The sequence below is a fragment of the Ctenopharyngodon idella genome, chromosome 12 (assembly GCF_019924925.1).
Source record: "Ctenopharyngodon idella isolate HZGC_01 chromosome 12, HZGC01, whole genome shotgun sequence".
NCBI lineage: Eukaryota > Metazoa > Chordata > Actinopteri > Cypriniformes > Xenocyprididae > Ctenopharyngodon > Ctenopharyngodon idella.
The window spans coordinates 17,315,462-17,330,194 of record NC_067231.1 but is presented as its reverse complement, the minus strand read 5'-3'; the positions used below and the strand labels follow the sequence as shown (position 1 = coordinate 17,330,194).

The 14,733-nt window shown below is 38.4% G+C and overlaps 1 protein-coding gene across 4 annotated transcripts in view; it reads right to left on the bottom strand.

Annotated features, from left to right (window-relative positions):
* mta3 (metastasis associated 1 family, member 3) overlaps positions 1–14,733 on the bottom strand; it is a 38,579-nt gene that overhangs the window by 7,435 nt on the left and 16,411 nt on the right. For 3 of the 4 annotated variants that reach the window (XM_051914622.1, XM_051914621.1, XM_051914623.1), the window contains 8 exons: positions 14,100–14,202; positions 13,188–13,287; positions 12,899–13,087; positions 9,942–10,016; positions 9,738–9,796; positions 9,441–9,562; positions 8,827–8,984; positions 5,772–6,240 (listed from right to left, as the gene is read on the bottom strand). In XM_051914622.1, coding sequence (XP_051770582.1) covers positions 5,995–6,240; positions 8,827–8,984; positions 9,441–9,562; positions 9,738–9,796; positions 9,942–10,016; positions 12,899–13,087; positions 13,188–13,287; positions 14,100–14,202 — 1,052 coding nt within the window. In that variant the 3' untranslated portion in view covers positions 5,772–5,994. Of the gene's footprint in view, positions 1–1,939; positions 1,972–2,061; positions 2,245–2,319; positions 2,413–5,771; positions 6,241–8,826; positions 8,985–9,440; positions 9,563–9,737; positions 9,797–9,941; positions 10,017–12,898; positions 13,088–13,187; positions 13,288–14,099; positions 14,203–14,733 lie in introns of those variants that run through there. The other variant, XM_051914624.1, reaches the window with a different exon arrangement.

Genomic DNA, 14,733 nt, shown 5'->3' with positions numbered 1-14,733 from the left:
CTAGAAGCTCAGGAGTCTCCAGTTAAAGCAATAAAATAAATCTATAAAACCATAAGTTGAAAGAGCATATTAGCAATTAAAAATGTATACATTTATATATTACATACATAAAAATTCACATATATAAAATTTGTGTTTGTGTTGTTGCTAGGTCAATTGTTTTCTGTGTTGAAATGGACTGTTTTTTTTTTACTGAAAGCTGTAAAATATTCTAAAAAACTAAGATAATTACATTAAAATATTTTTAAGAAGTCATATAATAGGCAGAATAATGTACAGATAACAGGTTATTATCACCCTGTTTGTGTTTATTCTCCTTAACTTACTCCCTTAACTTAGTTACTCCCCAACAAATGCTAGATATGGCAACTTTAAATCACAAAATGCACAAAATAAATAACAAACCTTAATAACAAACCAATTTTCTTATTTTGGTGTCTTAGGTTTACCCAACCTGGGACCTATGAATTGTTTGGTCCCACATGTAAAAATAAAATCTAGAGTCATACACAACTGAAATAATAAAGCAACTTCTAATATTCTTCAGCTTTAGAAATGACAGGCCAAAAATGAGGTGAAGATCCATCCACTATATTTACATTAATCATCTCATTGATGAACAGTGACTTCCTTTGTGTTTGTTTTGCCGTCTCTCACTTCTCATTTCCATTTTACCCAGCCACATCAATCTGTGGGAAACCTCTGAGGCTGGAGATTGAAGCTGTCACCTGAACCAATTGACAGCATCAACAGTATCTGCATTTGGATATGTTATAAGATGAAATTTCACTCTCTCAGCAACACAAATGCTAGTAAGTTATTATCTTCCAGTCTGATGAAAGCACATGATAATACCTAGAGTCCTTCCTGCTTCAGTCTAGGTAGAGAGACAAGTATCAATCAAAAGTTTTTGGACATACCTAATCATCTTTATGATTCTTTTGCAAACAAAACAAAACAAAACACAACACAAAAAACAACTAAATGAAATGAAACAAAACACAACCAAACAAAAAACCCAAACCAAACCAAACCAAATAAAAACAAACCATATAAAACCAAGCAAAACAAATCAAAACAACAAAACAGTGAGCATATGGAAGTATGGGATTTATGCAATGTACATACATGTACAAATATGTGGCAAGTAGGGCGGGGCAGAGAGCCATGGGAATGGAGAGAGGCTGGTGATTTGAGTGCTAATGAGCCTTGAGTCTCACGGAGGAGCTCCGGGAGGATAAAAGGAGGAGTGCCGACAGTGAACTTTAACAGTGAACCGAAATCCGGGAGGATGGAGGAACGCGCTGTCAAAGAGCCCCGTCGCTGTGGGAAATACGCGGCGCCATCGAGCACGGCTGGGCAGAGTCTGCCACCATGGACGCTCGAGGCGATGGGCTGGAGTGACTTGCCGGGGGGACGGAAGAACTAGCTGCGGTCCGCCTGGGTTCTGGAGTGGCGGCTGCCGTCCGAGATGGAGCGGAGGAGTCCACCATTTGCCGTAGGCCGGAGCCTGCTGCCGTCCACCATGATGGGGAGGAGCAGGGAACAGGGGACTCGCTGCCAGCTGCCTGAAGCCGGGGGAGCCATCGCCGTCCACCAGGCGTCAGAGTCAGGGGGCCGTCCACTGAGGGGTGTCTGTCCAATGCCACCACCAGGCAGTGCAGAGGAGTTCACACAGATGGTGGAGGACAGGGTGGCAGTGCGTTTTGGGAACCGGACCAAGTTTTTTTTTATATACAAACAAATAAAAACTAGGCGAAATGTTAAGTTTTTACAATTTAAAAAATTAAAACTTGACAATTTGTCTCATCAACACAAATGACAAAGTTATCGACAGCAAGCATCTTCCAGTCCGATGAAAGCACACCGATAATATCTAGAGACCTTCCTGCTTCAGTCTAACCCAGTGATACCAGTGAATCTATTCATTTATACTTACCAGAATTGGTCCCACAATATGAGCCGGATTTTCTATGATAAAAAAAAAAGGTGTGAATTAGCATATTATAACGACATCCATCTTTAATATTATCCAAAAACGTATTTAAACTGTAAACCCACCTTGTCCTGGAGCACCAGCCCTCCTCTCTGCGGATTCAACACGGCTGTGGTGATGGTAGCTCCGTTTTCCCAACATGCCAAGTGGGCCATGGCTGGGAAGAGAGGACAGCAAGCGCCGTGGGGGCTGCACCTGTAGGCCAGGGGTGCGGTGAGGCCGCTGAACATGAGTTGCTGGACGAGACTCTGAAATGACAGCAGATTCAATGTGATCTGAGAGTTACAGATCAGTGGAGACAGCTCTAATGTTGTGTGGCTCACCAAGGTACTGCAAGACGCTGGTCAGGGTGCTCCTCGGGGAGGATTTGGGCTTCATAGGTCGCCCTGTCATGCCCTCTGACACCCGCATCATATCTATTCATCGACCGGCAGTACAGAACAGACAAACGGAGATAGAAGCAAGTCAAAGAGCAAGAAAGAGACATTCACACTTAGACACCAACATGAGGCATACTGAACAGGCTGGCTTGATGGATGCTGCGGTGAAACACCAACCCTGCGGTGACTAATCTTTCTGACCGGACAACCATTTTCATGGGAGCAGCAAGCAGAGTCAAATCTCATTTTCTCCACTGTTCATTCTTTAGGCCCTAGTGAACATAATTTCTTCCCGCTGAACTCCGGAACATTGATCTGACCACAATGAACCCATTAAAATCACTCCAACTTTCTTCGGTTTGTTTTAAAATTCATTACAACTCCAGAGGAGTCAGTTGTTTAAAGCCATTCTCTTCAGGCAGTTCTTCTTCTTGTCTTGGCAAACCTGGAGAGAAGCTGTCTTGAAGATGTACTGATATAACTTCGGTTTGCTACCTCTTCAACAACATATCGAATGTGGGAAGAAAAAAAAAACGTTGCTGAATTGGGTGATGCATTATCTACTGACACAAAATCCATTCTTTAAATTGAACGAAACCTGTGCCGTTGGGGAAGTGCTGAAAGATTGGTGCTCCGTAGACTTTTATGTGTGTAACAAACTCTTTTCTTCACCTTTGAATCCTCATGGCTGCGAATGTGTTTTATTAAACTCTCATGATTCATATTTCCATTTGTATGTCACATTTCGATGGAGTAAACTTGATTATTCCATGATTTTCATGCACAGTCTCTGATGGGCAGGCAAGATGTTGAACATAACCTGGTTAGCCAGCATGTTGAATGAGATTGGAAAGAGGAAAACAAATGTGATGTTGCATTCACAGCGGCTTCTTATGAGTGTGTGCATGTAAACAAGTCATGAAAGGACGGCAGGAGCCGATGGAGCTCATGCTGTCTGAGATTTCACACGATTGACGCTCTGCTCGGCCTGACGGTGTGCGTGCAACAGAGTGATGGACAGGTACACGAGACACATGAAACTACAAGGACTCAGATAGGATGGTTTCAGCCATGGTTTTATTTGTGTTTTGGTTGCCCACAAGACATTCACACAAAGAAAAATAAAAGAGAGAGACAAACCAAAGAGCATGCCCCCACCCGGGTCCCTCGTGCTTCAGGACACAGATGTCAGAACAACTTCTTATGGCTGGGGATACATACAGAGATATGTCTGGGGTAGAGACGGGGGGAATGGAAGCATAAAATGGAAGTTTCACATGATGGGAGGTGGGCAATGCAAAACGGAGAGGAACGTGTGATTGGACAAATGCAGAGCAGGTGATTGGCTCTTTCCCTGTTGATATGAGCTCTCCCTGTAAAACTGACCTATTTACAAGTGCCTGTCAAGAGGAAACGGCTGTCCTCAAAGCAAAGGCTGGCTACCATGATCTGTAAACTCATCTTTGGGCTTGTTTAAAAGCTTGTTGCATATTTGGGGCATTTTAGTTTGTAAAATATAAGAGATGCAGGTTTCACATTCAGTCCAACTTAGTATTTCATTGATTAATGTCAACTCACATGCACCCCATTACAAATAATTAATCGGTAACTATTTAAGACACCCAAAAATCTACAATTATTGCATAAACCGCATACCCTTCCCGCATACTGCTGGTCTAGGGCCATTTCTCCTTTCTGTGCCAACGTAACACTTCCCAAGGCACAAAGTCTTAATCAATTGCTGCCATTGAACCAACTTCCTCAGCATTTTAAATTGGCTCTTTGATAAATTGCAGACTGGTGTGCAAACTCTTAAAGAGCAAACTTCATTTTTTATAAATCAAGAACAGAGACAAATAGAGGAATGTATGTCTACCCTTGTTCCAATTGCATGACTCAATGTTTTGTAAATGATTCCTTCCAACTTATTGAACATCTAATTAATTAGATCATAAACTGCACCAATGATGAGACTGATAGTCCATCATCTTTGCATTACTGAAAAGCACAATAGAAGAGTTACTTGTTAACCAACACTTCATCATCTCATTACATGCATGCCTTTGAACAGCCTGTCAGTGTTAGCTACAGAATGATTGATTGGTTGCACACATAATAGCAAGTCAATTATCTATTCCACATCATAGTTCATGAAATATTGTTTTGTATACCTGTCTGCTTCAATAAAATAAAGACATAACCTTCCATTAAAAACATTTACATTATCTGGGGTACAATCACTGATGAAACTGTCTATATTTAGAGGCAATTCAGTAGAAATGGCAAAAGCTGAGACATTAACGTATATACACTAACTGACATTCCACACTAAGGAGGTACATATCTTCATAGATTATTCTGACAGGGACCGTACTTCGACTACAAATCTTGGCACGCACCATTAAGAATTTTTGTACTTTCATCTGTTGATGTAACAAATAATCGTAAATCATTTGAGCTCAGTCGAAAAAAAAAAAAAAATCTTATTGCACATTTTATAATGGATAAACAAATTAAATTTAAAAAGACCAAAAGCAAAATGTAAAAACATGTATATGTTGAATGTGTGTACATCCTAGTACTAATTGTATGTTTAGGCTTGATTGTGAGGTTGTGGGTAAAATCTTCTGAAAATAAGCTAAACAATTAGAGAAAGATCCCAGATCGACATTAGAGGGTGTTTGTTCCGTGCAAAAGCAAAGAAATCTTGAGAACTGTCCTGAGAACGCCCCAACACGTTCGACCCTAAAGGTCATAAAGACTTTTTGACCAGTGTAATAGTGACTATTCAAATATGTATTTACATATAAAATATGCATAAGCTTACACACTAAAATCCCTGTATCAATCCAACTCTGAGACCAAATTTATATTAAAATCCTCCCAAAATATACCTAGAAGCAACAAAAATATATCCCATTTCCTTCAATAGTAGTGCCAAGAGCATTAAAAATGCTATAACATGAGTGCAGGGAATGATATTGAGGGGGAAAAGAATGCAAAACCAAAACAGCTTATCTTTCTTAAGAGGAAAAAGACTTTCAGCAAAAGCACATTTAAAAAAAAAAAAAAAAAGTACCCCTAGTCACATATATACGTATATATACGTATATTTTCAAGTCTCTCATTGAAGCTTTTAATAAATATAAGGCTCAGACTATGATATGCATTTCAAGTATTATTACAATGTAGGGTGAAGCAAGCATAATAGGGCATCTTGTCAGTCTTTGTGTGCTATGTGTGCATACAAAACTCTCTTCAACAAACTGAGAGAAGTGCTAAAAAATGTGCTTATGTTCAATTTAAACAACATCGTAAACTCTTAAACCAAGTCCAACAAGGGTGGTGGGAAAAAAAGTAAATTTGAACTGAAAAGATGATTGAAACGCAAAATATGGAGGACAGGCAGTCTTTATTGGAAATGGGGTGGGGAGAATACAAAAACCAAAATAAAATATAATAACAATAATTATAATTATAATAATAATAAAAACAGTACAAGACAGGAAGATGGAGGGGAGGAATGACAGCGAGATGTGGACAGGTGTGGTCGGGGAACAGAGCGGGTGGGACAGTGTGGGTAGGTGTGTGTGTGCGCGTTTGCACGCGAGGCTGAAGTTAAGAATTTAAAGAGCTCTTACACTCCGCCTTTATGGCACCACAGTTAATGGGCACAAAGGGGCGGCGCGCGGCCCGGCGCAACCTGATGAGATCGCGGCACATGTGACGCGCCAGCTTGGTGAGGCGCGTGGCCTGCAGGAGGAACGCCTGCTTGGTCTTCATGGAGGATTTGGGGCTGCCGCTGTTTCTCATCGGAACCATGTGGGAAGACTGACGGGCGCCATGGCCACGAGAACGCAACTCCTATGGAGAGACAGACAAGGATATGAAAGATTGATATAGGAAAAACTATGTAAAGACAATCAAAATAAGGAGGTATAGTGGGAAAACAGCAGAAAGCAAGAGGGAGAATAAAATGGCTTTCTAAAAAAATTCTGAGATGAGACAATCCTCCAGATGTCTATCTGACCTTGGTTCATTTGCAACCAAGATAAACATGGTTTTTGCCAACCACAATGTTTTTTGCAGTGAATTTTTGGCTCCCAAGATGAATATCAATTATTTAACATGATACTGTCACTATGGTAACACTTTTCAATATGATTCTGTATAAAACAACGACAAAGAAACATTTTTCGACTTTCCAATTTATTAATTTAGGCTAATGTTCATTTCTATATTACAAATAGATTAACATTTCAAGTTGCGTAGTTTAATATTTTATTAGCAAACATTAAATTATTAACAGTAGAATAGCTGTGTAATAAACATTAAGTATATTACATGGCTCAGTGAAATACTTGATTCTGATGTTTAAATTCATTACATTATCCCTATATATACACTACTGTTCAAATGTATGAGGTCAGTAAGATTTTTATGGTTTTGAAAGAAGGCTGCTGTGAATTGTCAGCAGCCATTACTCCATCAGTCTTCGGTGTCACATGATCCTGCAGAAATCATTTTACTATTAGGGGTGGAACAAAAAAAATTCTCAGATGCATTGCGATTTTCTCCAACGATTATAAACTGATTCTGAGAATTTCAAATGATTCTGAGTTTTGAACTGCAGATGCGTGATGGCACTCTGTGTGCTCTAGAAACAGCTGTATTCTTCTTGCTTCCAATTTCACACACACGCACACACACACCAAAAAAAACCTCAAACAAGTATATAAACTTCCACAAAGTTCAAAAAGGTTTACAATTACAAAGCCAACTGCAGGCTTCACTGCACAGGAAATGCACAGTGAAAAATGCTTTGCTTGATGTCACGCTTAAAATTTGTAGACTTGCCCGCCAGTATTTTATCGTTTTCCATTAAAAATGCTCAGCACTTATGCCGTTTGGAAAGCAGTAGGCAGATATATTTATAAAACACAAATCTTACTTACTGACAGATGGCTGCTTTCAAATGCTCATGTGCGCTTTGTGAAGAGCACTCACAATAGACGGCTGTGTGTGACTGCGTGTATAAGTGGTTAAACACTTGCATCTCAAAATGCTTTTATGAGGAGATCAGATCATGAGGTGCCTAAAGATTCCCGTCCCTACTTAATATGCAGATTTGATATTATCATCGATGTGGAAGCCATGATACCTTATTTTCAGGATACTTTTATGAATAGAAAGTTCAAAAGAACAGCATTTTTTTTAACTAGATGTCTTTTGTAATATTATAAATGTCTTTACTGTCACTTTTGATCAATTTAATGCATTCTTGCTGGGTAAATATTCATTTCTTTACCCAAAAAAAAAAAAAAATAATAATAATAATCTTACTGACCCCAAACTTTTGAACAATGTATGTGACTAGTGCTGGCAAAATGAGTTGAAATGAGCAAAAATAAGTTATTGTTATTCTCATATTAAATATTACATTCTCTATTTAAAAAAAAAAAAAACTTCAAAATGATTAATGATTTGTTGGAATCCAACAAAAAAATGACTGAGCTACACCTGTTTGAAATCAACAGAGTCAGCAAGTCAATTTTGAGAAAAATCAAGTTAAAGTTTTCTGAAGGTCACAAAACAAAATCACCTACCAACCATACCTTAAAATTCCTGGTAATAACACCTAATTTGGCACAAACCAAGTCAAAACCCATATCTATAGGAAATTATATATATATATATATATATATATATATATATATATATATATATATATATATATATATATATATATTCAACTTTTTTTCCATGATTCCACAATTGTTTGATTAACATTAATGAAACAGCCTACATAGTAAGACCTACTGTATCAGACGGATCTAATGTTACACATCAGATGTTTTTCCCCAACAGTTAACCAAATGTTCACTTAAGACATAACAGATAATGTTTGTGTTAATACTCGCCAAGACAGATTTTTTTTTAAATACTTAAATTCTGTGTATATGTGAATATCGGTATTACGCACTGTCGAGGCGTCTTTGTGCGAGCGCTTCGGATCTGTCAGTCAGCGCGAGTAAGATCGTTTTGTTTACATCAGCATGAGTTTGAAAATCACATTTCATTGGTTCATGCTATCGAGAATTCACGATGAATATTCACAAAGTGCACAAAGTTACAACAATACTAAACATGTGCTGAGAGGAAGCGCCAGTAGTCGAGAAGTGGAAACGGCATTTTTCATGGTCAAAGAAAAGGTGGTACCCTCAGAAAACGTACAAATAAAGATACTTTTAGATGTTTAATTGCTATTTGGAGCATTGGGATTGCTAGATGAGGGTTTAATGAACTCATTTTTGTGAAAACCTCAATTTCGACATTTTTCACTTGCCTGAAGCGTGAAATTAGCCCGTGCGCATTCCGACTCGTTTTGCCAGCACGGGTCACATATATGTGCACCTCAACACAGATCCAAACTATGAGAACAGTACTTACATTGGGTGCAGGGCTTGGAGGCGTTTTTTCCTCTGCCCCCTCAGCTCTGCTTGGCATCTTCAGGCCACCATACTTTTTCCAGTACATCCAGCAGGATACACACAGGCGACACTGCATGTTAGGAGGACCCCAAGAGTACCACTGTGCAGATTGTACACCTGTCAACAGAGAAGAATGAATGAATGACATAAAAATGTAGGTTTAATTATGCCTGGTGGGTCATATTCTCAAGGAAAATCTCCTTCCTATTCAATTATTTCTGTATAACCAAGTCTGTCTGAAGGAACACTCAGCTTTCATGGCAAACTGAAGAGAAATATTACGTAACGTCCTACAACACAACGAAAGGATTAGGCGTCGAGAGGGATTAAAATGCCTTTATGCTCCCTACTGCGAGTTCATTACTAAAAAGCAATATTGACCCAGACTAATCATTGCTGATCACATAGATTGTGGTGTGGTAGCTTTGATTGATCTGATTGGAAGATAAAAGGGTGAAAATGCAGTATCCAGCCCCATTGATTACAGGAGGTGTGACATGTCCTCCGGGAAAAGCAGTGAATTGATTGGATGGCTGTGTTGACTGTAATTAGGCGAAGAGGGTCCTTACTCACCAAAACAGCTCTCACATGCGCGGCCGCCTCCGGCTGTGTGGAAACTGCCTGTGCTTGCTGCACCGTTCACAGTTGCCATCTTGCCGTTACTGACGGAGATCTGGTTAGGGTTGGGTTTATTGCTGTGAGGCGAAAAGCAAATTAAATTTCACACAATAATCTTTTACAGCAGGTTTAGAAACACGCAAAATCAAAATCCGCGCGCAGGTGGTCACTGTGAATATCAGGACCATTTAAATCATGCGAATGGTGAGCAGGCCTTTGAAATGCTTTTGTTTTAAACATGTCCACACTCACTATGTGGGGATGTAGACTTGCTTCAGCTTGCTCTCTGCTTCAGCTGCCTTCAGTCGTTTCTGTACAAAGTCATAAACATTCAGCACTAAGCGAGATCAAGAACAGTCAGAGCAAACAGAGAAAGAGATTTCCAGATAATTAGTCTTTTTCTATTGAAGTACAGGATAACTTTTTTTAAGCATTTAAACTGAAACCACTGCTCACCTGCTGAACGTATCTGTCTGTGGTTTTCCACATGTAATAATACTCAATGATGCTGGTCAGTGACTTCCAAGGAAGCTGAAATAAAACAGGTCATTTAAAATGTCAGAAAGAAGGTTGTACTAAGGATACAGCTCGTCTTGTCTTAATTCTTTAAATCGTTGGAATTTATGGAATATTTAGTTTGAGCGTGGTATGTCTGGAATCACATGCAGACGCGCATGATTATTCATGAGCACCTGCTGAGTGCAAGGAAACGTGCATGTAATGGTTTCAAAGAATTTAAGAAATCTTAATTTAAAGCTGGCCGAGCCCCCACTTTTGGCCCGTATCTATGCGAGGGTGAGCAGAGTATAAAAATGAACACAGAGGTGTTCTGTGCTGACAGCTGGTGTTATGAAGAACATTTAGATTAACATCCTGAGGTGCTGCTATGTATTTTTAGTGGCTGGTTTCTCTGCCTTCCTTTCGGTTTTTGAACCCGGTAAGGAATAAGGATAGGAATCAGAATACATTTCTTCTCTCTATCCTCTCTTCTCTTCTTAACTATTATGCTTAAATTATATTTTACAAAAATGACAATTAAAATGTTTAAACCTAATAAAATTAGGTTTATTAAAACAATGACATTACAAATGTGTTTAATTAAAATTGAGAGGAAATGTAGCCCCTTTTTTGTACACTGTGAGACAATCACTGACATAACTTTTTTTTATCTTTAGTAATTTTCCTCATTCTGTAAATGAGGTGACGACAACGTGCACTTTAGAAGGTTGTCAGAGTGATAAAATGTAACATCATAATAGTGTATTACTACAGTTTAACACAATTTCATGAATAACAATTATACAATAATTAAGCTGCTTGAACTTAAATGTCAAATACCCTGTGAAACTTTAAACCACATGTACAGAATGAATGCAGAATCGGCCAGATGAGCTCGATTAGGTATTTAAACCCTGCAGGGCTGATGATAAATGTTCAACATCATCCACTTCTATCTATTAATCACAGCACAAATCAAACACTATCGATCACTGCTTTAAGACAGAAAGGGAAACGAAGAGTAAAAGAAAACCACTTTACCATTTAAACCACCCTACCAAGTCAATCTCTACGGACTATTTGGTGTTCGTGAACCAGTACTTCTTATTGTGTGCAACAAAGTGGCTCAGCAGAAGAGCGGTTGTTTTTCATTCCATTTTCAGAAGTAAAGCCCCAGAGTAATAAATCCCATTTCTCAGTGCAATAGAAAACAGCTTTTCCTTGTGTTCAAACCCTAATACCAAAGCTTTCACTTCATTCCCCATACAAATAAGTACTCTCGTCTCTGAACGAGAAGATCAAATGTTCTCAGTTAGGTCAAGAAGCAACACACTCCAAATCCAATCCTTTCAGCTGCTCCAATCTTTCCATCGCACAGCCGAACATCATGTCTTCACCTCATCTCTTCTGCTACTCCTCTATCCTATCATTTGAAGTGGCAGTCTTCGCTTTTGCTCCTCTAAACTCTTATTGTTCTTTTTCCCCACATATAGCATTCCTGTTTAAACTGTTCTTCTTTTCCTCTATAGAAGTGGTTCCCAAACTGGGGAACGTGAGGTGACGGAGGGTGAAATGCTGAGTTTTGCAGTTCATTTAATTCTAGCCCACTTTAAAATAACATTAAAACCATGTATTTCTAACAGGCAAAATGCCGTAAAAGGTCAAATACATGACATCCAATCAAATGACCTCAGTGTGCATATGACAGAATGTCTGCAGAGTATCCTGCCTTAGCAAATTGCGCTACATTACTGCCATTCTCGATTGTGTATAGAGATCGGTTTAAGACTCAACGAAAGCCACAGCAGAACTGCAACAAACAGCAGTGTTTCGTGAACAAATCTGCAGCTTTGAAAGAATCGTGAGTCAATGATTCAATGACCCATTCATAAATACAGCCACTTGCTTCATTACTAAATGAATAACTCGATGAAGCACTCAGTAATGCAGTGACTTACCGCCACTATTTTAGTTTATATTTAAAACTTACTTCGTTTTTACCATCACTGCATATTTCTCCATTGAACATTTTTTATTTAAAACATTAACTTTAACAAAGGTAAAACATGCACCAGAAAATCAATTTAAAGGGGAAAATAATGTCCTTTAATGGAAAAGGTGTGACTGCAGTCTAAGTGGAAAATCATTTTAAAATACATTAAAATTAGGAATGCACTAAAATTTCTGAAATTTCGGCTACCGAAAATGTTCAGCCAAAATGGCTATTTTCAGTTTCGGCTGAAATGATCAGTGACCAAAACAGGTGCTTAATTAGCACTTATCCAATGGCACATTTAGACTGTGTTCAGCATCTATTTCGTGCACGTGAAAAAGCTACAACAGTAAAACATGTGTGGACACACAAAACAAGTTATACAATTCTGTAAAACGTTTATATAAAAACTGCCTTAAGTGCAATTTAAATGTTTGTACAATTCAGTTTTAGCTATTTGAGTGTTTATTATTAATAAGTTGATTAATTAATTGATTATTTATTTTCGGTTTCCGGCCAAATGGATCCTGAATTTTCAGTTTTGGCCCAGAATTTACATTTTGGCGCACCCCAATTAAAATTTCAAATTGTAATATTTCACATTACTTTCTTTAGTAATGTTTTTTTTTTTTTTTTAGTATTTTTGATCAAATAAATTCAGCCTTGTTAAGCATAAGAGACTTTTAATTCAATGCGTTACTTTCCATTTCCTTGTAATTATTTGCAAAATTTACTAACAATTACTGAGTAAAAATTGTTTCAAAGTAAATGCTACAACAATTTTTTTCTTTTCAGTGTGTTTGAAAAGTAACCTAAATCTCCCATAAGTATGTTTTGTGGACTGATTCAGATTAATTTGAAAAAGAAATGAAGCATTAGAGAATCAATTCTTCCCCCACCCCAACTTTCTGTGCATACTCACAAAGTCTTGCCGGATATCGTTGAAGTCTTTGCCGTATTTCTCCAGCGCCTCCTCAAACAAGTTTGCCTCTGATGAGCTCCACTCCTCCATCTCATCCCGGCACAGCACGGGCCCTCCTTGAGGAACAAGAACGCTCAGAGCGCTGGACAGGTCATAGCCGTGCCGATGCAGGGTGTCCATAGCATGGAACTTAAAGAGAATGAGATAGACAGGCAGGGAGAGAATTAATCAGGCTTTTCACTTCTTCAAGTGGATATACAGAGACAGATGGTGCTGATGGGATGGGTACCAGTGTGATGTCTCGTGAGGCTGCCGCGGCACTCATGTGTAAGCTGGGCTGTCTGACGGAGCTGCTGCAGTCCAAAGCTCGAGCAAAAGTACCAACCGCTCTGTACACAGATCACCAGATTCATCATACAAATTTGATGAGAGGAGAAAAAAAAAAAGAAAAAAAAAAAAAGACACAGTTTCAAGTATCTTCTACAGCAGTGGTTCTCAACTCACAGGTCACAACCCAAAAACGGATTGCATATAAAAACTATCCAATTGTTTGGTGAAAATTTATCTGTAGGGCTGGGCATCAATACAGATTTGATTCCCATTAACAAGGTCTCAATTCAATTTGTTTAAATTTCAGTTATAATATCAGTTTTGCTACCAAGAATCGATATTGGGATCATTCAAATGAAGACTGTGTTTAATCCCCCCCCCCCCTCCCCCCTTCATTTCAGCCCTAAAAATTACAGTTTCTTGGTAGAAACTCGCCATGTTAGGCAGATTCATCTCTTCCTCAAAAACCATGAACAAAACTATACAAGGTTTAAAAAAAATTAATAAAATTCTCAATACATGGACTAACATGGTTTAATCACAATGTGTTTTGTGCAAAGATTTACTGGCATGAAACCATCATAACTCAAAAGACATTTAGAAACCAAATGAACTATAGAGACGAACCACTTGTTTTTTTGTTTTTTTCAAAATAAAACACAGCAAATCATCAAAATATATTTCATGTAATATTTTAGAGTTTGATTTTATAGACGTGTGTGTATTTCTGCTGAATTTGGTTTAAATGTAAAATCTTCACCCTGAAGCAAAACAGTTAAGAACCACTGTTTTAAAGCTCACTGACACATTGTGATGCATTGATTTATTAATATGGCATAGATAAAATGTAAAAAGCATCCAAAAGACATACCGAGCAACCACAAGAAACTGGTCAATCTGTTTGTTGGTCAGCGGACACTCTGGGTCCCACATCTTCATCTCCAGTTTAGACTGGTCTCTGTCATCAGGTTCTCCTAAAGAGATTTTTTTTTTTTTCATTAGAGCTGGTTGTGTAAAACCACTGGGAAAATTCTGCCATCGACAAATCTCTCAAGACAACCCAGGCGACTTGTTCCCGTGGCAACGATGGGAATTAACACGTAAATCAAACCTGGCTTTAGGTAATGATGGAAGACAGCCTGCTTAGCAAGATCATGAAGAATGATTATGATGACAGGTATTATCATCATCAGCCCACCAGCCTGTCATTTGAATGAAGAGCAAGGCACTTAATCCTGCGTTGTGTAAATGCTGAACTATATATCGCTTTGGATGAAAAAAAAAAAAGTATGCTAAACGAGAAGGTCAGGACCATGGGACCAAACTTCCTTACAGTTTAACTATATTATTTAAAAAGCTGAGGTTACACTTTATTTTAAGGTGACATAGTTACATTGTACTTACTCAAATAAGTACTGTGCAATATTAAATAACTACATGTACTTACTATAGAGCTGCAGTTAGGGTTTGGTTTATGGTTAGTTACTTGTAATAATGCATAATTA